The 22,800-nt window shown below is 44.0% G+C and overlaps 2 protein-coding genes across 3 annotated transcripts in view; one reads left to right on the top strand and one right to left on the bottom strand.

Annotated features, from left to right (window-relative positions):
* Positions 1–1,190: 1,190 nt before the first annotated feature.
* On the bottom strand, positions 1,191–9,389 carry lrp10 (low density lipoprotein receptor-related protein 10). Of its 2 annotated transcripts, none has more exons than XM_024404062.2 (10): positions 9,301–9,389; positions 8,338–8,526; positions 8,116–8,148; positions 7,346–7,490; positions 6,776–6,966; positions 5,926–6,572; positions 5,251–5,690; positions 4,752–4,946; positions 4,427–4,556; positions 1,191–3,331 (listed from the first exon to the last, which is right to left on the bottom strand). In XM_024404062.2, the coding sequence occupies exons 2-10, from the start codon at positions 8,384–8,386 to the stop codon at positions 2,900–2,902; spliced, it is 2,262 nt and encodes a 753-aa protein (XP_024259830.2). In that variant the 5' UTR covers positions 8,387–8,526; positions 9,301–9,389; the 3' UTR covers positions 1,191–2,899. The 2 variants fall into 2 exon arrangements, with proteins under 2 accessions (XP_024259830.2, XP_024259831.2); XM_024404063.2 differs by lacking the exon at positions 9,301–9,389 and adding an exon at positions 8,901–9,278.
* A 2,936-nt stretch (positions 9,390–12,325) lies between these two features.
* LOC112235598 (matrix metalloproteinase-14) overlaps positions 12,326–22,800 on the top strand; it is a 23,049-nt gene continuing 12,574 nt past the window's right edge. Inside the window, exon 1 of the mRNA XM_024404061.2 lies at positions 12,326–12,819. Coding sequence (XP_024259829.1) covers positions 12,724–12,819 — 96 coding nt within the window. The 5' untranslated portion in view covers positions 12,326–12,723. The remainder of the gene's footprint in view (positions 12,820–22,800) is intronic.

The raw sequence follows: 22,800 nt of genomic DNA, 5'->3' as shown, positions 1-22,800 counted from the left end.
GGGCTCTCCCACTGAACCCAGGTGTGGATCCTGATTGGCTGTGCAGGGTGTGTGGGTGGAGCCAGCTCTCTGAGCTTTCTGTTGTGTCTCTGGGGTGGAGGTTGTTGAGGTGAAGGTGTGTCTGACTTCTAGATTCATCTGTATCCTCTGAACTTGTGAGTTTGTGGCCCAGTGATTTTAGGGTGATGTCCATGTTGACCAGTGGGTGTGGTGACCACTGTGACTGACTGCTGAACCTCATCAAAGATACATTTCTCTAGAGCACCAGGGAGCCATATGCTCACCACCACCATCATCCACACCCATGGCCTGCTGAGGGAGAGGGGTGAAGCCATTATCATAGCCCTTCCACAGGAGTCACATCTGGGGGAGAGATGAAAGAGATGGGCTCTATAGGAGTGATGTCAGTATGACATCAGCCACAGGAGGTTGGTGGCACCTTAATTGGGGAGGCGGGCTTGTGGTAATGGTTGGAGTGGAATAGGTGGCATGGTATCAAATACATCAAACACATGGTTTCCACATGGTTTCCACGTGGTTTCCACATGGTTTCCGTGTTTGATGCCATTCCATTTGCTCCGTTCTGGCCATTATTGTGAGCCGTCCTCCCCTCTGCAGCCTCCCTTGACATCATCTGTAGATATATGACAGGCTCCAAGAGAATCCTAAATGAATTGGGGGGAAAAATAAGGAGCATTGACAGGGTCTATGAGTGGTCCTCTCCTCTCCCGTTAAGAGTTGCCTGATGATAATGGAGTCATTCAGTGATTTTGGAGAGAAATCCATATCTCTGGCCAACTACTGCATTTTCACAGTCCACTTGGTCACTAATGGTCACTAATGCACATAGTTGCCTCAACCTCGCGCCGATGCCGTCAAACCCCCCCCCGACTCCCTTCACTCTTCTTCTAGTTCTTCAAAGGTCACAACCATTCCTTTGCACTGGTCTGTCCCTCTTCCTTTGACACCCAGGTATTTAATCCACTTGAATTGTCATGGCACCCCAGGGGTCTTCTGGAGAAATGGATGTCACATGTCTTTGATACATTCCCAGGAGACAGAGAACAATGGCGCTGATGACCTCATCGAAAAATGCCACCTCTTCTCTGCTTTTCCTAAGATTGCCTTTTTATTTCTTTCACACATCTCTCGCTCTCTTTCTTAAACACAATAAAAGCTAGAGTCCAAGGAAAAGTGCAAATTGTTTAATCTCTGTGGATTTGTCCACATCTTTGCTATGTACAGTGAAATAGACCCTAGTAAAATCTCTCTCTCCAACCTTGTCACTACATTGCAAGTTTTAAACATATCATCCTCCAACCACTATGTTTAATTGAATACATTCAGTACAACCCAGGCAAACAGAACAACAATTTAAGATTTTTTTAAGTACATTTCTGGAGGATAAAAGCGGAAAAACTAATAAAAGATACGATGTAAAAATGGCAGACTAAAAAGTCTCTTAATTTGCTATATGTTCACTGCGTGAAAGCGTGGTAGAGTGGATTCCATTCACAAAGGGCTGAGAATTTAAGTCGGGGTTGTTGTGACCGTGGGCCCTGGGGGGCCTCATCTTTCTGTGTGCGGTTGTGCACTTCACAGGTCTAACCCAACCTCAGGCACCAAGAGAGATTGTCTTGTGAGCCGAGACACAATTTGTCTACTAGAGAACTACATTATAAAACATTCATACATCACACTTGCAAGTGCATACGAAACTATACACGTCAGTTATGCCATAAGTACACTAACCAGGAGGGTCCCCAAAAATTATTGCCAGCTTGCAGAATTGACATGCAATTTATCCATTATGAAAGCAATATAAAACACAGTCTGTGCGTGAGAAGGTGGGTGTTCCTTTTTGTCCACATATTTGGGACAGTGTGTACAGTATGTGTGTCATCATTCAAATTCATCAACTGTAGCAAACTTCTGAAAAGGCACTTAGATGGGAGATGAGAACTATACATGGGATAGTGTCTACACAGGACATCTCCATATCCTTACACTGGCCCCCATATGCTCACCCTTACATGACGCATTCACACATATGCTGTCACCCAAAGACATTAACTCTTTCACGTGCTAAAACCAATCATTCACTTGACAGTAAATTATATATTATAAACCGGGTGGTTTTGAGCCCTGATTGCTGATTGGCTGAAAGCCATGGTGTATCAGACTGTATACCACGTGTATGACAAAACATTTATTTCTACTGCTGTATTTACGTTGGTAACCAGTTTATAATAGCAATAATGAACCTCTGGGGTTTGTGGTATATGGCCAATATACCTCGGCTAAGGGCTGGATCCAGGCACTTCGTGTTGCGTCCTGCAGAAGAACAGCCCTTAGCCGTGGTATATTAGCCATATACCACAAACTCCAGAGGTGCCTCATTGCTTAAATTAGATCATGAGGGGGAGATTTTCTGTGCAAATTTCACCTCTTTCAGACTATATCTGGATAAGTGCAAATCCAACACACAAATACACTACACACACACACAAATACACACACTTTCTCTAGGAGTTTCCACACTCAATAACATAAAAGCATTGAATATTAGATTCCTTTAGTTAGTTCAAATGCAATTCCAAGGCACCAGACCAACACAGAGAGAGAGAGAGAGAGAGAGAGGGAGCATTGCAGTGCTCCTGTGCTTGAGTCATCATTTAGGGAAGGGGTGTTGGATCAAGTCAGGGGTCGAGTGTAAGCAGGGGCACGTCGTCCTCTGGGGTTGTGTCCTCGGAGAGGGGGATAAGTAGCACCTCGTCCTCCAAAGAGGAGGAAGAGAAAGAGGGGGATGTGGAGAGGGGCAGTGAGTTGGTGGGGGAGGAGGAGGAAGGGGAGGAGCGGAAGCGCGAGAGAGTGCGCCCCAAAGAGTGGAAGAGAGAGGCTAGGGAGGGGCTGCTGGGGGTGGGGGGACAGCCACTGGAGGGCTCTGGGGGGTGGCTGGAGTAGAGACAATGGGTGGAGGGAGTAGAGTGGATGGAGGAAGGAAGTGGGGGGGTGGTGGTGGCTGGTACTGCACTGTCTGTGGGAGCAAGCCTAGTTTCTGTGGCAATGGCAGATTGACGGCTTCCACAGCCAATGAGGTGGTGGCGGGAGTTGATTGACTGGGATCCACACCAGTGGAGGGGGCCTCTGTCAGCTGGGGGGCAGAGCTGGATGGCTGGGAGGGCCTGGAGGCAGATCTGGGGATTAGGCCCCATCTCCGCATGCGACGGACAGCCCGGCGGATGAATCGGGGACGGCGTCGGCGTCGTGGAGAGTTAGAAGTATCCTGTCTGAGAAGCTGGAGAAAACCTCTCAGAGAAAGAGAGGAAGACTGATAGAGCGAGAGAGGAGAGAGAGAGAAAAAGATAAGTAGAGAAGAAAGAGCACAAGAAAAAAAGATAACCACCTTGAGATTTCAGTTGTATTTAAAGAGTGCTATACTAATAAAATGACTTACCATCATGAAATGATAATGACTTTATTATTTGAATTAGATCACTCTTTGATGGGACCATTAAACAAAGCTACAACACTGAACACAGAGAGCATATTGTTTTAGCTAACCCTCTTTCCCTCCTTCAGCTGTCTGCAGCAGTTAATCAAACTATGGTGTAGTGAGGGGCTTCATTGTGTTGTCTGGTGTAACTCAATCTATCAGATCACGCTCCTGCTATTGCTGTCACACAGCTCTAGGATCAGGTCCCCCCTGGACGTATAATACTATTAATTTTGATCTAGAAGGCTAGACTGATCCTACAGGCCCCAGTGTAACTCCTACAGGCCCCAGTGTACTCCTACAGGCCCCAGTGTAACTCAAATCTATGAGATTACACCCTCCTGCTGCTGCCATACTACAGCCTGATTCAGCCTGAGTATAATGGAGTCATTCAGGAGGGTCTGACTGAACTTTCTGAGTGCTTCTGGTAAGTAGGAGATACAAGGCGAGTCTATTGAAGAGCCAGATGAGTTCCAATCTACTGTAGGTTAACGGGATGCACTAGTATAGTAAAGCAACCAATGGAGTGAAGTAATTTCATTTCTAAATCCAATACAAATCCAATTTGAATATGTGAATAGGCTATTCATATTATGAAGGAGCATTGATAGGATCTGAGTGGGTCTCTCCTCTCCCGTTAAGATTAGGATGAGGTTGCCCCTGATCTAAGAACAGTATTTATGTAGTAGTGCATGCTGCCGCCATACTACAGCCTGATAATAATGGAGTGATTCAGTGAAGCTGGTAGGTAGTAGGATAAACAAGGCTAGTGGTGAACAGTCAGAGGACATAGGGATGTACTGAGGACCTTTCAAATCGACTGTAAGTTAGTGGAGGATTCCCTTGTAAAGGAAGGACACCCATTTTCCCCATTAATGGTTAGGATGAGGATTGGGAGAGGGTTAGCTGATTCTAGACCTGTGCACTCACCTCATTGGGGTTCTCTGTGGGGAAGTCCTCCACTGGAGGGATGATGCCCTGGGCGATCAATTGACCATAAGAGGGAGGGGCCTGCTGCTGGATTAGCTCCGCCTCCTGGCGGCTGATTGGCGCAAACATACTGCAGGAGAGAAACAAGGTAAAAACATCTCAACACATACATGGGGGTCAGGTCAAACACAATAAACATTGGTTTGGACAGAGATATTTCTTTGTATTCTGGACACAGATCAAGATAATTTGTGGTGATGTTTGTGTGTATTTTGGTGAAGCATCAACAGGCGTAAAGCTGAGGTGTGAGGTGAATAAGGGGTACCTGTATTCTCGGGTCCGCAGTGAGTAGAGCTTGCAGGTGCAGCCCATAGCGATGACCAGCAGCAGCCCACAGACCAGGCTGCCCACAGTTGCCGCGGTGATGACCTTTCGAGGCAGGGTCATGGTGCAGTTCATCTCGTCTGTCCCGTCCTTACAGTCCACCTGGCCGTCACAACTCCAGCTCTCAAACACACACCTGGGGAAGAGACACACACCGTCAGGATGGTGATTTCTCACAAACACCCCAAAACACACATCAAACTAAATATCATACAGTAATGGGTGCACACACACATATCAAACTAAATATCATACAGTAATGGGTGCACACACACATATCAAACTAAATATCATACAGTAATTGGTGCACACACACATATCATACAGTAATGGGTGCACACACACATATCAAACTAAATATCATACAGTAATGTGTGCACACACACATATCAAACTAAATATCATACAGTAATGGGTGCACACACAGCCCTATTCCCTACCTGTTGCTGTCGCAGTGGAAGGTCCCAGGTTGACATATGGTACAGTCTTTTTCGTCGCTCCCGTCAGCACAGTACAGCTGGTAGTTACACCTCTCCTTGGCAGGGAAGCACACCGGACGCCCGATGAAGTTATGACCCGCCAGCACCGCCCGCTGCCCCACCCCTCCGCAAGCAAACTGGTCCCTGGGACACCCCCTGCATCCCGCCTCATCGTGCCCCGTCTCAGGACAGTCCCAGCGCCCGTCACACTTCTGTTCCTGGGTGTAGCAGCCCCCCGCGGCACCCCCACATTTACCCTCCCAGGGGGGGCAGTAGCCCCCGACACGGTAGGTGGCGTTGAAGCCCAGCCCCTCCGAGCCGGGAAGCGTGTGATAGGTCAGGGAGAGAAGGCCGGTCCGGGACTCAACCTGGATGGCCTTGTAGCTGGACTCGCTGGTGATCTGTCAGAGAGGAAAAGGGACAAGGTGATTAGATTGAGTAAATTAACTTGGGTAACAGAACTGGACAGTATCGTGACAGATGACAAATTCCAGAGGTAGAAGTTGGTTTTAACCACAGATCTAGGATCAGACAACCCTACTCCCAATCCTAGGGGAATACAAAAAGATATGACCCTGTATCAGTCTGTTAGGGGAAACTTCTATTAAACACATACCCAGATCGACTAACACTTACAGTTTTGATCAGTTCCCCGGTGCCCTGCTGTCTGTTGGTGATAGTGACCGTGTCTCCAGGCCCCAGTTCCAGCAGCTGCAGGTCCAGCTTCAGAGGCCTGGAGTCCTGGGGGTCCAGGGTCCACACACAGAACAGAGGGGGGCCCTTGATGGAAGGAGGGGCGAACGTTCCATAGAAGGTTTGGAGGAGGCCGCCACACGGCCACTCGATGGGGGCCTGGGTCACACCGGGACTGGGGTGGGCTCTGTGAGGCTGGGGGCTGGGGAGTTGACGAGGCAGGAACTCCCAGTAGTCCTCCATAGGATTATCTGGCTCCTTTACCTTGGTGTAGTCCCCATCCTCCTCTACTTCCTTCTCCTCTTTCTCCACCTCAACCGGTGCCGTTTCCCAATTCCTCCCCCCGCTCTTCTCTCTTCCTGTCTCCCCCTCCCTCTCTCTCTCTATGTAGGACTCTGGTGTGGTAGTGGTTACCACTACTTTGTCGTCCTCAGGATCCAGGATCTCGATCTCTCCATCACATTCCTGCTCGTCTGTTCCCAGCCCCATCCCTTCACCCAGACACTCTGTCTGGCCATTACAGCGCCAGGACAGGGGCAGGCAGCGCCCACCCAAACACTCAAAGTCCACCACCGGACATTCACCAGAGTCTAGAGAGAGAGAGAGAGAGAGAGTGAAAGAGCAGAGTGGGAGAGAGACCAAGAGAGATGAACAAGGGGAAATGGTGGGAGAGGGAGGAGAGTTTATATCCCTTTTAGCTATATTGTAATTCCTGGTCCTCAAATATGGTTAAAACTAGTTTACTATGTCCTTCCTCATGATTAACAAGTGACATAAAATCCTGCCACCATACCTCTGACGTAGCCCAGGCAGAACGCAGAGACGGGGAATAAGTGTGGCAGGAAGTGGTGCGTCACTGTAATGTTCCCCCCCATCAACTCCATGGGCTTTGGCAGGTCGGAACCACAAAAGGTAATGGGCTTGCCAGTTGATGATGTCACCGAGACCCATTCCTTCTTACAGCGTGTAGAAAACTGGGAGAAACTAAAAGAACGACGGGTGAAAAGAGATACAAACAAGCAGTGAGCAAACGATCAAAAACCAAATGATTTGGCTATGAAGCCATGTTCTTCTCATGATGTGACCTTTCTGAGGCCCAGTCACAGCCTCTACTCCCTGCCCCCGAGGAACTGTCAATCTGAAAGTATTGGATAAGTATCATTAAACAACATATTAGTCGTGTCATCTTGTCCACTGAGAGTCTTGATGGAATTTCCATCCTATTTCTAACACCTACCCAATCCCTTCAGATCTAACCAAGTGCCAAGAGGGTTAAAGACTGGAGGTAGTTTAGGGACAAACGTTGCACCCTGCCCCACCGAATAAGCCCGTTGGGGGATAAGAGTGAGTGGGCAGACATTACCTGAGGATAACGGGCTCTCCTACGTGTGCCTTGATAATCCAACTACAGTTGAACGGCCGTGGGCGGTAGGACCAGCTGTGGTGGACGGAGCTTCTGATCTCTCCCCTCGGGGCTTCCAGGACTTGGGGAGATTGTCCACAATGAGCTGGAAGAGAGAAGGACAGTGCAATACTTTAGACTCCTGGGTTGTATTCATTAGGGAGAAAACAGGAGTGAAATAGGCAGGTGTTACCTAAACTTGTCCAATAAGAATTCTGATTTTAGCTTTCTGTTTCAAAACTTCTTGCTGCGGTGTGCCCTACTAAATATGACCCTGATAAATGCAATGGCTTGGTGCTGAAACTGTTGAGACACCATGCACTATCCCACAACATGCACACCAAACCAAAACCACATCAGGCACAGCTAAAAAATAATGGAGCTGTAGTGCACTTCCAACAGTGTTTGCACTTATTCAAAGGGAATATTAGCAGGACCTTCTCTTCATAACCTTGAGTTTGCCAACTCATAATATTGGTATATGCCCTGTCTAGAGGAATCCCAGTAGTATCAACAAGACAAAAAGCATTTCAATATTATTTGAGCGTCACAAAAATGTGACAGAACGGGTGGTGCCACAACTGATTCTTACAATTACTGTTTAGACTGCCACACCTACTTTGTTGATCAGACATACCTGTGAAGTAGTATGAGACGGGTGAGAGACAGACAGGTCCCTTTGATAAAATGAATAGAGGCATTTGTAAGAGTTGGGGGGGTAGTTATCTTACCAGTACTGGAGGCCAGCTCCAGGCTGCTGTAGGCTGTGAATCAACAGGAAAAACTGAGTTATGCAGGTCTGAACAGGGCCTTACTAAAGATCTGACTGGTATTTGTATGTGGTGCAGTTGACAGTTGAAACTAGCTACACACTTTAATAGTTGTATGCCCTAAAGTACCATGATGTCTTGACATCTTCAAACAGACACACACACATTCATAATAAAACTCACCAGTTACAAACAAAACGTTAAGGACACAAAGGTTGAAAGAGGCAGTCATTCTGATGATAGTGCTCCTCTGAAATACAGGTGCTCATGAAAGAGAAAGAAAAGTAGAATAGAAAAACATCTAGGTCAGATCCCTCAGTCCTCCTTGCAGAATGACCCCATCGTCGCTGACTTGTCTTTCAGGAAGACAATCTAAGAAAATAAAAAGATAAAACCTATTCAACATAAACGGTAATTTTAACTAGCGTGGTCCCAGATCTGTTTGTGATGTCAACTCCTATGGCCTATCCCCCCCCCCCTCCCCTCCTCCTCACACACAAAAAAAAGACCATAAGAGTGATCTGGGACCAGGCTACATTGTCACAGGAGCTGGGGGGAATTACTTTCAAACAACATACAGAATGTACTCGCCTTAGCCTTTAGATATGACAGCAAGGCATTTACGGTAGTTCGGTTTAGCTAGCTAAGCACTGTTGAGGTTATGCCGATCTATTTGTATCGAGAACACATACACAGCAATGTCCTGCCTCGCTAGCTAATGACGTTATGTTGTAGCGATGACTTACCAGCAAGCCAATCCTTATCCTAACCACAAAAATCATTATCCTAACCACAAAAATCATTATCCTAACCACAAACATGCTTTTCTATGCCATTTTAACTCCAGGTGAGCTGAACTAATTCACACCAGACGTATCTAGGCCTCCTGGATCCTCGCCCCGCAAACTTCCTTGAAGAGGAAGGAAGGGTAAAGAAGCAGCTGCTTCGCTCTCTCGTCCTGTCTGTGTTATGCGGCTAGCATGCTAATGCTAACTTAACTAACTTCTTCCTTGTAACGTTTCCTGAACGTGCCACGCGATAAAAAGCATTCAAATATACCTACAAACACCCTGGTGAACATATACATTACAAACAGCGATACATGATGTATATAAATGCCTGTAACAACTAAATTAGCGACCTTACCCTTTCTGTCGTCTTTCTTGTTGACAGGCAGAGTTCTGTGCAACTTCCGTATTGTTTTAGTTGAGTGACATGAGAGGATGTAACGCTACTGCCAGCAGATGGCGCTATTATTTCTTACGGCGTTTATCACTAGCGGCTGTCCAGGCAAGAGCGGGGGCGGTGCGAGGGGCTTGGGCTGTCACAGCAGCGCCTCAAACTCCAAACAAACAAATCATTGTCACGGGTATTTTTCTCTGATTTATAATTAACCATCATTGTTTGTTACTTGGTCCCTCTATTCACAATGTCTTTTTTATGGAGTTTAATGGTGTGAATTAATGTGATAATGTTTCACCACCAGGTGTCAGAATAGAGTAGGCTAATGATATGATCAAATCTTAGGGGTCTTTTATTATAGCTGTCGGCATTGCATCTGATACAATGTAACATTCTTTGCATTAACATTAGTGGTTGTATAATCAGAAAGGTAACATGCTGCATTCATTGTTGATGCATTTTGGCAAGGGGCTGAGACAACGGGGATGGAAATTAAATTAATAGTGAATTGTCTGCCTAACTTCTTGTCGTTCTTTTTGACAGTTTACATTATCCTGGGCTATTGTTTTCATTTATGATGATTAATGAATGTTTATATTTATACAGCCGCAGAGTCTACAGCTGTTTCTTTACCTCACTGAAATAGGCATCACATCTGGAAGAGGGAGGAACTTCCTCTCTCTCTTTATCTCAATTCTCTCACTCAATTTTTTTTATTTTTTATGATGTTGAACTCTTTAACATCAACCGCAGCTCTGGCATCTTCCCCAATATTTGGAACCAAGGACTGATCACCCCAATCCACAAAAGTGGAGACAAATTTGACCCCAATAACTACCGTGGGATATGCGTCAACAGCAACCTTGTGAAAATCCTCTGCATTATCATTAACAGCAGACTCGTACATTCCTCAGTGAAAACAATGTACTGAGCAAATGTCAAATTGGCTTTTTACCAAATTACCGTACAACAGACCATGTATTCACCCTGCAGACCCTAATTGACAAACAAACAAACCAAATCAAAGGCAAAGTCTTCTCATACCTTGTTGATTTCAAATAAGCTTTCGACTCATTTTGGCATGAGGGCCTGCTATACAAATTGATGGAAAGTGGTGTTGGGGGATATACATATGACATCATAAAATCCATGTACACAAACAAGTGTGTGGTCAAAATGGTTAAAAAAACCACATTTCTTTCCACAGACCGGGGGGTGAGACAGGGATGCAGCTTAAGCCCCACCCTCTTCAACATATACATCAACGAATTGGTGAGGGCACTAGAACAGTCTGCAGCACCCAGCCTCACCCTAATAGAATCTGAAGTCAAATGTCTACAGTTTGCTTATGATCTGGTGCTTCTGTCCCCAACCAAGGAGGACCTACAGCAGCACCTGGAACTTCTGCACAGATTTTTTCAGACCTGGGACCTGACAGTAAATCTCAGTAAGACAAAACCAAAAAAGGTCCAGTTGCCAGGACCACAAATACAAATTCCATCTAGACACTGTTGCCCTAGAGCACACAAAATATTATACATACCTCGGCCTAAACATCAGCGCCACAGGTAACTTCCACAAAGCTGTGAATGATCTAAGAGAGAAGGGCCTTTCTATGCCATCAAAAGGAACATACAATTTCACATAACAATTAGGATCTGGCAAAAAATACTTGAATCAGTTATTTAAGGAACTCATTGCCCTTTATGGTTGTGAGGTCTGGGGTCCGCTCACCAACCAAGAATTCACAAAATGGGACAAACACCAAATTGAGACTGCATACAGAATTCTGCAAAAACATCCTCTGTGTACAACGTAAAACAGCAAATAATACATGCAGAGCAGAATTAGGCAGAAACCCGCTAATTATTATTAAATTCTTCAACCACCTAAAAGGAAGCAATTCCCAAACCTTCCATAACAAAGCCACCTCCTACAGAGAAATAAACCTGGAGAAGAGCCCCCTAAGAACGCTGGTCATGGGGCTCTGTTCATAAACACAAACAGACCCCACAGAGCCCCAGGACAGCAACACAATTAGACCCAACCAAATCATGAGAAAACTCAAAGATAATTACACATTAGAAAGAACTTACCAAAAAACAGAGCAAACTAGAATGCTATTTGGCCCTAAATAGAGAGTACACCGTGGCAGAATACCTGACCACTGTGACTGACCCAAAATTAAGCAAATCTTTGACTATGTACAGACTCAGTGAGCATAGCCTTGCTATTGAGAAAGGCTGCCGAAGGCAGACCTGGCTCTCAAGAGAAGACAGGCTATGTGCACACTGACCACAAAATGAGGTGGAAACTGAGCTGCACTTCCTGACCTCCTGCCAAATGACCATATCAGAGACAGATTTCCACAGACCCACAAGTCCAATTTTGATTAACTCCCATATCTATTGGGTGAAATACCACAGTGTGCCATCACAGCAGCAAGATGTGTGACCTGTTTCAACAAGAAAAGGGCAACCAGTGAAGAACAAACACCACTGAAAATACAACCTATATTTATGTTTATTTATTTTCCATGTTATACTTTAACTACTTTAACTATCATTATAACACTGTATGTATACATAATATGATATTTGAAAAGTCTTTATTATTTTTGGAACTTTTGCAAGGCTGATGTTTACTGTTAATTTTGTATTGTTTATTTAACTTTGGTTTATTATCTATTTCACTTGCTTTGGCAATGTAAACATATGTTTCCCATGCCAATAAAGCCCTTATTGAATTGAAATTGAATTGAGAGAGGAAGTTACTCCTTCTTCCAGATGTGACGCCTACATCAATGAGGTAAAGGCACGGCTGTCGACGCTGCTGTAGTTCTTCTCTCTCGCTCTCTCTCTCTCTCTATATATATATATATATATATATCTCGCGCTCTCGCTCTCTCGCTCGCGCTCTCCCTCTCTCTATATCTCTCGCTCTCTCTCGCTCTCTCTCTATATCTCTCTCTCTCTCTCTCCGCTGAGCGCGTTGACCAACCTCGTCCACGCGTCAGAGAGCGATGTCTTAATAGTCACACAGCGAGAAAGAAAGTAACTTGTGGAGACAAAGGAGAGAGGAACTATGAAGCACTGAGATCGCAACGATTTCCCCCCACCCAACATCTGGATTTGAGTTTTTGGATAGACTTGTAGGATGCTTTTGTTTTTTTACATTTAGTTATGATTGTTGGTAGCACAAAATATTTGTTGTGCAGAACTTGAAGTGTGGCAAGAAAGTATCCATGAGAACAGATTAGAGTACAATATTGTTTTAAAAGTAATCGCTAGGGATTATAATTGATAAAAACGTGGAAAGCCAATAGAAGCTGTCCGGTTGTGAAGCTCTTTATCGAGTATTTTTGGGGTAACTCGCACATACAGAGGAATGTTGCCCCGGCTCGAAAATGTGATCCAGCTCCTGACGCTGGCGTGCGGACTGTTCTTTGGAGTTGTTTCAACGGAAAACGAAGTAAAAGCAGAGGTAAGTAATTTTGTCGATATGCAGACACTTAGAAACACAATTAAAACAAACTATATAACTAGTATAATAAGATACCTATAAAGATACTTTGGTTAAGGTTTATGGGAGAAGGGGTGGGAGTATATCACCTACAGTGTGTGTTATAGGCCTAGTGTCGTCTCTTATTTCTGTACTAGTCCGTATAATTGACTCTATGTTCTTCTTTGTTTTTCATGATGGTTGACCTCTTCTCAATTGAGTATAGTGAGAAATAAAAAATGAAAAGGTGGCAGCGGTAGCCTCGGGGTTAGAGAAGCCGGCCAGCATCCAGAGGGTTGTTTGAATCCCAGTGCTGAAGGGGGGATGTAGCGTGGATTGAGCTGGTAACCAGGGGGTTGTTTGAATCCCAGTGCTGAAGGGGGGATGTAGCGTGGATTGAGCTGGTAACCAGGGGGTTGTTTGAATCCCAGTGCTGAAGGGGGATGTAGCGTGGATTGAGCTGGTAACCAGGGGGTTGTTTGAATCCCAGTGCTGAAGGGGGATGTAGCGCGGATTGAGCTGGTAACCAGGGGTTGTTTGAATCCCAGTGCTGAAGGGGGATGTAGCGTGGATTGAGCTGGTAACCAGGGGGTTGTTTGAATCCCAGTGCTGAAGGGGGGATGTAGCGTGGATTGAGCTGGTAACCAGGGGGTTGCTGGCATCAATATTAGGTGCCACCAACCGCTGATGTTCCCTTGAGCAATGAAATTAACCCCCTGTGTGTGTGTGTCGGGAGACAAATGTCCATCTCACGTGGAATAATAAAGTATATCTTAGCAGTAGCATCAAAGGGTGAGAGGACATGTGTCCAGTTCAGTAGAAAAAGAGATGGAAACGCCATGACACATTTTGTGGTTTAAAAGAGGAGGGGTGAGGAGGGTTGGGGGAGTAGGAGTTGTGGAAACTCAAGTCAACTGCTTTATACTAAGGAACTGGGGCTTGTGTGTGTGTGTGTGTGTGTGTGTGTGTGTGTGTGTGTGTGTGTGTGTGTGTGTGTGTGTGTGTGTGTGTGTGTGTGTGTGTGTGTGTGTGTGTGTGTGTGCGTGTGTGCGCGTGTGTGTGTGTGTGTTAGGGTAATGGATTTCATCTGTACTGAGTGGTGTTAGAGACAGGAGACTGGAGAGGAAGCTGTTCTCTATTTTTGCAGGTACTGTCTAGAGCAACAGGCCCCATACCCTTTGTAACTGATGTGACACTACTAACATAAACACTACATTTTGTCCCTCTATATTGTGTCATAGTGTACCTTCAAAATGATTAGGTCCCTGTTATGACGTCTCTAGCCTGGGGTAATTCTAGATCTGTCCTCCTCGGGCATTCCAGAACTCTCTATCCATCCCAGAGAGTACTTTAGCATATAACCCAACCCATCAAGAATAACCATTGTTAGCCATGACTGCAATAGCCAATGTCCAAGTCAACGGTATCCAATGGTGCTCATGCATTGCTCCAGTCTTTCTCAATGCAGGCCTGGTCTACATATAGAGCTCGTTCTTATTAAGATAGACAGGATGCTTGGAGGAACTCAGGTTCTGACTCAGTAACCACAAACAGCTGCAGTCTTAGTCAGCCAGACATGATGGATGTCCAAAATGGCACCCTATTCTAACGTGCACTACTTTTAGGGAATCAGGTACCACTGAGTCAGTCAGACATGGTCAATCATTGCACTGTCAGTTAGAAATGCCTGAGAGACAATGTACCACATCTATGATCTATAGCATTGTAATAATAGTGTAACAACTGCACACACAGCACTGAGACAGTAATAAAGCGTACACAGTGTTACAATAAGACTGCAAATGTTGTCCATGACAGATCTAGGATCAGTTAACCCATCCCAAATCCTACCCATAATGTCTCCTGAAGGCCCATCAAATTTGCCCATGCTCCTATGGGAGTAGGCAGAAGATGCCCCTTACCACACGATCAGATTCCCCAAATCCCAAAGAATGCCATAAGGAATATATTGAAAGATCTGAACCTGGAACAGCAGTTAGGGGAAACTTCTACCTCCTCCGCTCATATGCTCCCATAGCAGGCATGATGAAAGATGGGATTATCACTAATTACCAGTTTCACTATTCCATCACCTGTATGGAACGGTAACCTATGATTAACTCAATGATGTCTGTTGTGTGGGAGAGATGAAGAACGGGAAATTAATGGATGACTTTCATAAAACCACAGAGAGTGATGAATAGGAATAGGTAATAGATCAGGTTGAAAGCACAGGCGGGATGTGAATGTTATGCAGAGTGCCACTTATACTGTGACATTCTGGGGGGTCTCCATTTTTTTTCATGGGACTTCATGTGTTTTAATAATAGTGAAAACATGTCATTTAACGGTACAAATATGTGTTACCTTTTCGTTTTAGCATGAACCCAACCAGTCATGATGTTGTCATCTTATTTAGCCAATCAAATCACTTCAAAAAGTAGGACGACCTGCTCAGGTTCGTGCTCTGTGCGCTCGCGTCGTTTGACGAATAAAACACCAGAAAGTGTAATGCCATTCAGCGATTGCCATTGGGTCTGCACTCTTACATTCTAAATGAATTGATGTGTCCTGTTGACAAAAGGACCATTATGTAGAGAGAAAAGTTTGTACATCTGAACAGGGGCTGAGATACGTGACTGTCCCAGGATGACAAGTGCAGCCACACGGGGAATTTTCTTTTAATGACACAGAGGTGGGAGTGTTCGTTTAATTTGGAATAACTGGAGCAGTACAAATTGCATATTAAACAAATAGAATAAAGGTTCAATTATTTTGCCTTTGTTGCATTTAGGGGGACTCATGTCTCATTCAGGGGTCTGAGACCCCCCTGGGCCCCCTGTAATTTCCACTCTGATTTTATGCCTACAAGATAACAATTAACGGTATAAAAACAAAGACAACTCAGTAGGAGTGACATTTTCAGACATTCCTTTCGTGGATTTTTAGTCTGGATTCACTGCCGCCTGATCCAACTTGATAGGCCATGGAGGCTAAAGCCTACAATTTAACTTGAAGCTGTGATGAGTGAGGAGACTGGATGCGCAAATATTCACAGTCATAGGGCTATCTTAAGATCAGGCAAAATGTAGGCACAATGGAACAAAATATAGGCCCAATGGAACAAAATATAGGCCCAACTTCACTTTGTGAATCATTTTGTCTTTATGCACATACTATAAACCCAATAGAGGTTTCCTTTATTTAGTTATATTTGTGTTTATTCGCAAAAAAACATCCTGTCTCACTTTTATTAAATTGCTGGTTGGACTTTATTTTAGCCAAAGGAAGTGAAAAGGAATGCAAACGAGATTCACAACATATCTGTCTGAATCTGAAAGTCCTTGAAGTTCTCTTCAAACACGATAACGGCAGACATCTGGAGGCAAGGTGACTAGCGTGTCTTAGGATCACAGGGAGGGAGGAGGTCATGAGGGGACAAATCCCATATGGGTTGGGCCCATGGAAATATAAATACTAGAACGGAAATATATTCTCAGAGCTCAGAAATTAGACAGTGTGTGTACATTCAATATGTCTATTGCTGGTTCACCCATCACAGAACATTGACGTGAATGGGAATGTCTGTTCTAGTCATTCTATTTCTATGGTTGGGCTTGGGCTCTCCCGCTGGGTCCTGACAAATCTTTGTTGTTTTTGTACGATTGCAGCACGCTGTTGGACACCTTTGGTGAAGTGCTGGTGCATGCTGCTCATACACGTGCTCGCTGTCACTTAAAAATGTTCAGGGAGGACAATATTCAGTTCATCTGATCTGCCACATGGGAAACAAACTAACTCGATGAATGTCTATGGAGAGATGGTGTGTTTATCCATTCCACTCAAGTACTATCGCTGCAGTTTCCATCCTAGAACCCAGGGCCAGATTAATGCAGGGGCTTAGCGGGGCTGAAGCCCCTGGGGCCATGAGGAACCAAACAAACAAAAATCTATAATAATCCTATTTTTAAAATGTTTATAATAATAATAAAGGAAATATATGTAGTATATATATTTTTTTTTTCTGCAACCGCCATCCACAGGAGAACTCAGGAGCCCGCTCTCAATGAGTGTAGACAGGCTGCTGCTACCTGCTGCCGCTCTGCTAATTGTCAGATGGGGGAGGAAAGCACTTCGTGACATCTGCATATGTAAAAAAGGGCTTTATAAATACATTGGATTTGATTTAAGGGGCCTGGGTAAATGGTTAAATAGGGGGGCCTGCTTTGATTGGGTAACAGATTAATAAAAAATAAACTGCATAATAAATAAATGTGGCTGGTCAATTGAGTCCGGGGCTGGGCCCCAGCCCAAAGGGGGCCCAAGAGGCCAAATAAAATAGATAAATATATTACGTCACTTTTTTGTTATTATATTTTTTTTACCCAAACACAGGAGCCCACTCTCAGTGTTCAAAATACAACTGAGAACATAATATAGCCACAGAGGATGAATAGTTTAAAAAAAATATCTGTGGATTAAGTTTTTATCACAAGCACATACAGGTATCTGCCAAAATAAAGGACACACTAACATAAAGCATCTTAAAAGGGTGTTGGTGGGCCACCACAAGCTGCCAGAACAGCTTCAATGCGCCTTGGCATAGATTCTACAAGTGGACCTAAACCATGCCAGGTAAATGTAAATTTGCAATTTGCAAATTAATTAATTAAAAATCCTAAAAAGTGATTTTCTGGAATTTTTTTCTCATTTTGTCTGTCATAGTTGAAGTGTACCTATGATGAAAATTACAGGCCTCTCTCATCTTTTTAAGTGGGAGAACTTGCACAATTGGTGGCTGACTAAATACTTTTTGCCCCACTGTATACGGTATCCCCCTTTACTCAACTGTTTCCTTTATTTTGGCAATTACCGGTTTGCCTACAGTCGGGAAGGCAGCAGTTTGGGCAGCATGCACACCAAATATACAGCTCGTTGCATTGTGGCCATAGAAATATAATCCATAGAAGGGTTTTGTAACCTCTTGCCCTGGTAATTTGACTGTTAAACTCATGGGTACACTAGCAATGGATGCCAGTCCTGAATTTAATGGGAACTACCATCTATGGATTATATTTCTGTGGTTGGTTGTGGCTGTTGGTTTGCCTTTTGCAGATTTCAAAATATATGTGCAGGAAAAAATAATACTAATCTATCTGTAGAACCAATAGAAGAAGAAAATGTCTCAACAACTCACAATTTGTAGCTAACAGCAGCACTGTTTTTCAAAGTATCTCATCTTGAGATAGGCTATTGTCAAGACGAGCGCATTGGCCATCACCGTGAGTAGCCTATGGCCTCATCTTCATCATTAGGTGAGTCAGTGTGCCACTGAAAATTCTATTTAGTAGCCTACTGTAGCCTATGATATATATACTGTATATATATTTCCTCCTAATATTGTACAATATGTGAGTCGATTCATTGGCCTGGGCTATTGTTTGTTTGAATTCAAGTCCCAGATTGATCTCAGTTTGTCAGTCAGACTACCCACTCATTTCGGTCATTTGTGCGGTATTAAAAAATATTAAGCGAAAGTCTTCTTGTCATCTAAATGACGTCAAATAGCATGAAATGCATTTGACTAAAAAAAATGTTCCCATGTGTGGAAATCCTAAAAACACCTCTGCCCCTGCTAGAACCGCTCATTATCTGTATAACAGTAGACTTATTAGGATTTAGCCATCGTGGCCCAGTTGATTAATTACATGTATGAACCCACGTTAGGACATTTGAGGCTCACAAATTGAACTCAGGATATGTCCAATAGTAGGTATAGAGCCTCTTTGTTGGGTTTGGTGTGATTGTGCAGACTGGAGCACGCTAGTACCCAGTGTTGGCTGTGCTTGCTCAGCATGCTCGAAGGGGTTAGAGTAGCCAAATGTATTATCAGGTCCTATAACATAGCATGCAGGCGTTCTGCATTGTGTTAAGCCTATATACACAGCAGCAGTACTTTAGTTAGCGTTAGCATGTATCGCCTGTGTCGGTGTAAATGGGTGAGAGATGTGGGACACCACGCTAGGAGGTCAGGCAGTCTAATCTGTGTCTCAGACTACAAACTCGCTTATGACCAAACTTTGGTCTCTGTTTTTTTTTTTTCCTTTGGCATCGTCCGAGGGGAACAACTGACTCAGTCTCTACTCTGTCTCCCTCAATTTTTGATTCAGCTTTAATGCTTCTGTCCCCTGTCCGTGTCTTTTCTCCACTCTTCTTCATCATTCCATACGTCAATCCCTTTCAACATTTCCTTGGACATTTCTGCCTTTCATTTTTAGTCACTCTTCCACTCTCAGCCTGAGGGATTAAAGACGAGGGACAGGAAAACTATACCACTACTTTCTCAGCCTGAGGAAAACCAGATCCACTATAGAAGACGTGTGGACTGAGAGGGCTGAAGACTGCTTCTGTTTTAGCAGATTGCCTGAAACCCAAATATCTGCAATATTTCCAATACCTTCACACTTGGCAGAGTTGCTAGATGTATTATGGTAGAGGTTGGTATGGAGCTTAAATAAACAAATGAATACAGGGGTTTTCAAACTGGGATACTGCAGGGGGTCCGTGATCATTTTTTTATGTGAGAAATATGTATTTTGATGAAAATCGCTGGCTACAACAGAATACTGTTGTGGAAACAATGTTTATGTCTCTGTGTCCTGTCACGCCCTGACCTTAGAGACCCTTATTTATTCTCTATGTTTGGTTAGGTCAGGGTGTGACTCGGGTGGGAAAACCTACGTTTTCTATTTCTTTGTTGTTTTGCCGTGTGTGTGTGTGGTTCCCAATCAGAGGCAGCTGTCTATCGTTGTCTCTGATTGGGGATCATATATAAGTTGTCATTTTCCATTTGGGTTTTGTGGGGTGTCGTTTTCTGTTTAGGTTGTTTCCCTGACAGAACTGTGCATTTTCGTTTTATCCGTTTGTTTGAGTGTTTTTTGTGAACATTAAATATGAACCATTTCCACGCTGCGCTTTGGTCTCATTCCGACGATGATCGTTACATGTCCAGTATGAATGAAGTTAGAGGTAGTATCATGAGCAAATGCTAACTACCTCACTCGTCTAGAGAACAGTTAGAACGCTGCCTGTTCCTGTTCATCCAACACTGGGGAAGTCGATAAATGGCTTAATTGACAAAATCTCAAACTATCCCTTTAATATAGAGGAAATTACAGTCATTGGAGCGAATTACAGTTTTTTTTTCTGGATAGAACATTCTTAGGCGGGCCATCTGGTAATGTTTGGGATGGAAAAACAGTTTCAGTGTACATTTAAAATGACCAAATCCAGATAGGAAGCTTGCAGAATCGATATTGAACTATATACATTTTTAAATAACAAGTATTCTCCCAGTCATTCAGGCCAGATGCCCATTGATATAGCTATAATGTTTGAGCAGAGGAACACAGCATTAACCATGGCAAAATGCATGGAATTGCAGGGAATTGGCTTTAAATCTGCAAAATATTCTCTCAGCTCGATTGAAAAATGTGTAAAATTGCAGAAAATTAGCTTTACAACAGCAAAATGTTTTCTCCGCCACCAAGATACAATACCTTTACCTTTCTATCTTATAGGCTATACTTATATATATTACAGTTGATACTAATATATGTAGTTTATCCTCTTCCAAAGAACTGGGGAGGTGAAAAAATATGACTTTTACTTGCCATCATCATTCACCTGATGATAAGACAAGGTATTCGTTTTTTTGCAAACATTTGATGGGGGTCTCCGGGGCGCCAGTTTGCCTGAGTGGAGATCCCAGGGCAAGAAACGTTTGAGAACCTCTGCATTAGTACACAACTAAGTGAATACCATGCATGGTTATCAACCCAACTGTGTGTAAACCCGACTGAATCATCTCTCCTTCAACACAAACTTACAATTGAATATGTTGTTGCAGTCACAGCATTATCGATCTGTTATTATTTCTATGACTATTATCAAACAGTGATGCCTAGGTACTAGTTTGTTATCAGGCCACTTTTTCCTCAGGGTGTCTTAGCAGTCTCATGACTGTCTGACCAATAGTTGCACCTGATCTCACCGTCATTTCATGCGATGTTATAGGACATTATGAATCATTATCTGCTGTTCCTGGAACTTCCTGCTGGTTTAAGTTCATGGCCGGCTTTGTTACTAATATTGGACCAAGTCTATCTGCCATGTACAGTGCCTTCGGAAAGTATTCAGAACCCTTCACGTTTTCCACATTTTGTTGCGTTACAGCTCAGGTGCATCCTGTTTCCATTGATCATCTTTGAGATGTATCTACAACTTGATTGGAGTCCACCTGTTGTAAATTCAATTGATTGGACATGATTTGGAAAGGCATACACCTGTCTATAAAAGGTCCCACAGTTGACAGTGCATGTCAGAGACAAAAAACCAAGCCATGAGGTTGAAGGAATTGTCCGTGGACCTCCGAGACAGGATTGTGTTGAGGCACAGATCTGGGGAAGGTTACCAAACAAATGTGGCATTACTGAAGGTCCCCAAGAACACAGTGGCCTCCATCATTCTTAAATGGAAGGAGTTTTGAACCTCCAAGACTCTTTCTAGATTTGGCCGCCCGGCCAAACTGAGCAGTCAGGGAAGAAGGGCCTTGGTCAGGGAGGTGACCAAGAACCCGATGGTCACTCTGACAGAGCTCTAGAGTTCCTCTGTGGAGATGGGAGAACCCTCCAGATGGACAACCATCTCTGCAGCACTCCACCAATCAAGCCTTATGTTATAGTGGCCAGACGGAAGACACTCCTCAGTTAAAAGCACATCTAGTGAAACGTCTGATGAAACCAAGATTGAACTCTTTGGCCTGAATGCCAAGTGTCACGTCTGGAGGAAACCTGGCACCTTGGGGCGGCAGGGTAGCCTAGTGGTTAGAGCGTTGGACTAGTAACCGGAAGGTTTCAAGTTCAAACCCCCACGCTGACAAGGTACAAATCTGTCGTTCTGCCCCTGAACAGGCAGTTAACCCACTGTTCCTAGGCCGTCATTGAAAATAAGAATTTGTTCTTAACTGACTTGCCTAGTTAAATAAAGGTAAAATAAAAAATAAAAAAATCCCTATGGTGGTGGCAGCATCATGCTGTGGGGATGTTTTTCAGTGGCAGGGACTGGGAGATGGGAAAGATGAACGGAGCAAAGTGCAGAGAGATCATTGATAAAAACCTGCTCCAGAGTGCTCAGGACCTCAGACTGGGGGCGAAAGTTCACCGTCCAACAGGACAAAGACCCTAAGCACACAGCCAAGCAACGCAGGAGTGGCTTCGGGACAAGTCTCTGAGTGTCCTTGAGTGGCCCAGCCAGAGCCCGGACCTGAACCCGATCGAATATCTCTGGAGAGACCTGAAAATAGCTGTGCAGCAACTCTTCCTATCCAACCTGACAGAGCTTGAGAGGATCTGCAGAGAAGAATGGGAAAAACTCCCCAAATACAGGTGCGCCAAGCTTGTAGCGTCACACCCAACAAAGTACTGAGTAAAAGGTCTGAATACTTATGTAAATGTCATGTCTGTTTTTTATTTGATTATACATTTGCAAAAATGTATAAAAACCTGCTTTTGCTTTGTCGTTATGGGGTATTGTGTGTAGACTGATGAGGGAAAAAACGAGTTAATCAATTTTAGAATAAGGCTGTAACTTAACAAAATGTGGGAAAAGTCAAGGGTTCTGAATACTTTTCAAATGCACTTTATGTCATCATTCTACTCCTGGTTCTATTTATCTGATATACACACGTCACACAGCCTGTCTCTGTTGAAATGCATTTCCTTAGAATACATTCATCACTGCAAAAATGCCTAACTTATATGGGCTTGCGTCTGTTTCTAAAAAACACATTCACATGGACCCTAGACTATGACCACACACACCTGGGTTTGTTTTTACCCCCAAGGCCAACAATAAGCGACGTTGAACTCCTACTAAATAGATCCGTTGACTGTGAGCGCTTGC

Source organism: Oncorhynchus tshawytscha, linkage group LG10 (genome assembly GCF_018296145.1).
Source record: "Oncorhynchus tshawytscha isolate Ot180627B linkage group LG10, Otsh_v2.0, whole genome shotgun sequence".
Lineage (NCBI taxonomy): Eukaryota > Metazoa > Chordata > Actinopteri > Salmoniformes > Salmonidae > Oncorhynchus > Oncorhynchus tshawytscha.
Note: the sequence above shows the minus strand (reverse complement) of the source record. Positions and strands in the feature narration are given on the sequence as shown.

What these genes read in the sequence shown, in the direction of transcription:
- lrp10 (XM_024404062.2), bottom strand. Translation starts at nt 8,386, where the DNA reads ATGACTGCCTCTTTCAACCTTTGTGTCCTTAACGTTTTGTTTGTAACT. An exon ending in CTGCCTGGGCTACGTCAGAG is followed by an intron (nt 6,573 to 6,775) that starts GTATGGTGGCAG and finishes CTCTCTCTCTAG; the next exon opens with ACTCTGGTGAATGTCCGGTG. An exon ending in CCACAGAGAACCCCAATGAG is followed by an intron (nt 3,332 to 4,426) that starts GTGAGTGCACAG and finishes TCGCTCTATCAG; the next exon opens with TCTTCCTCTCTTTCTCTGAG.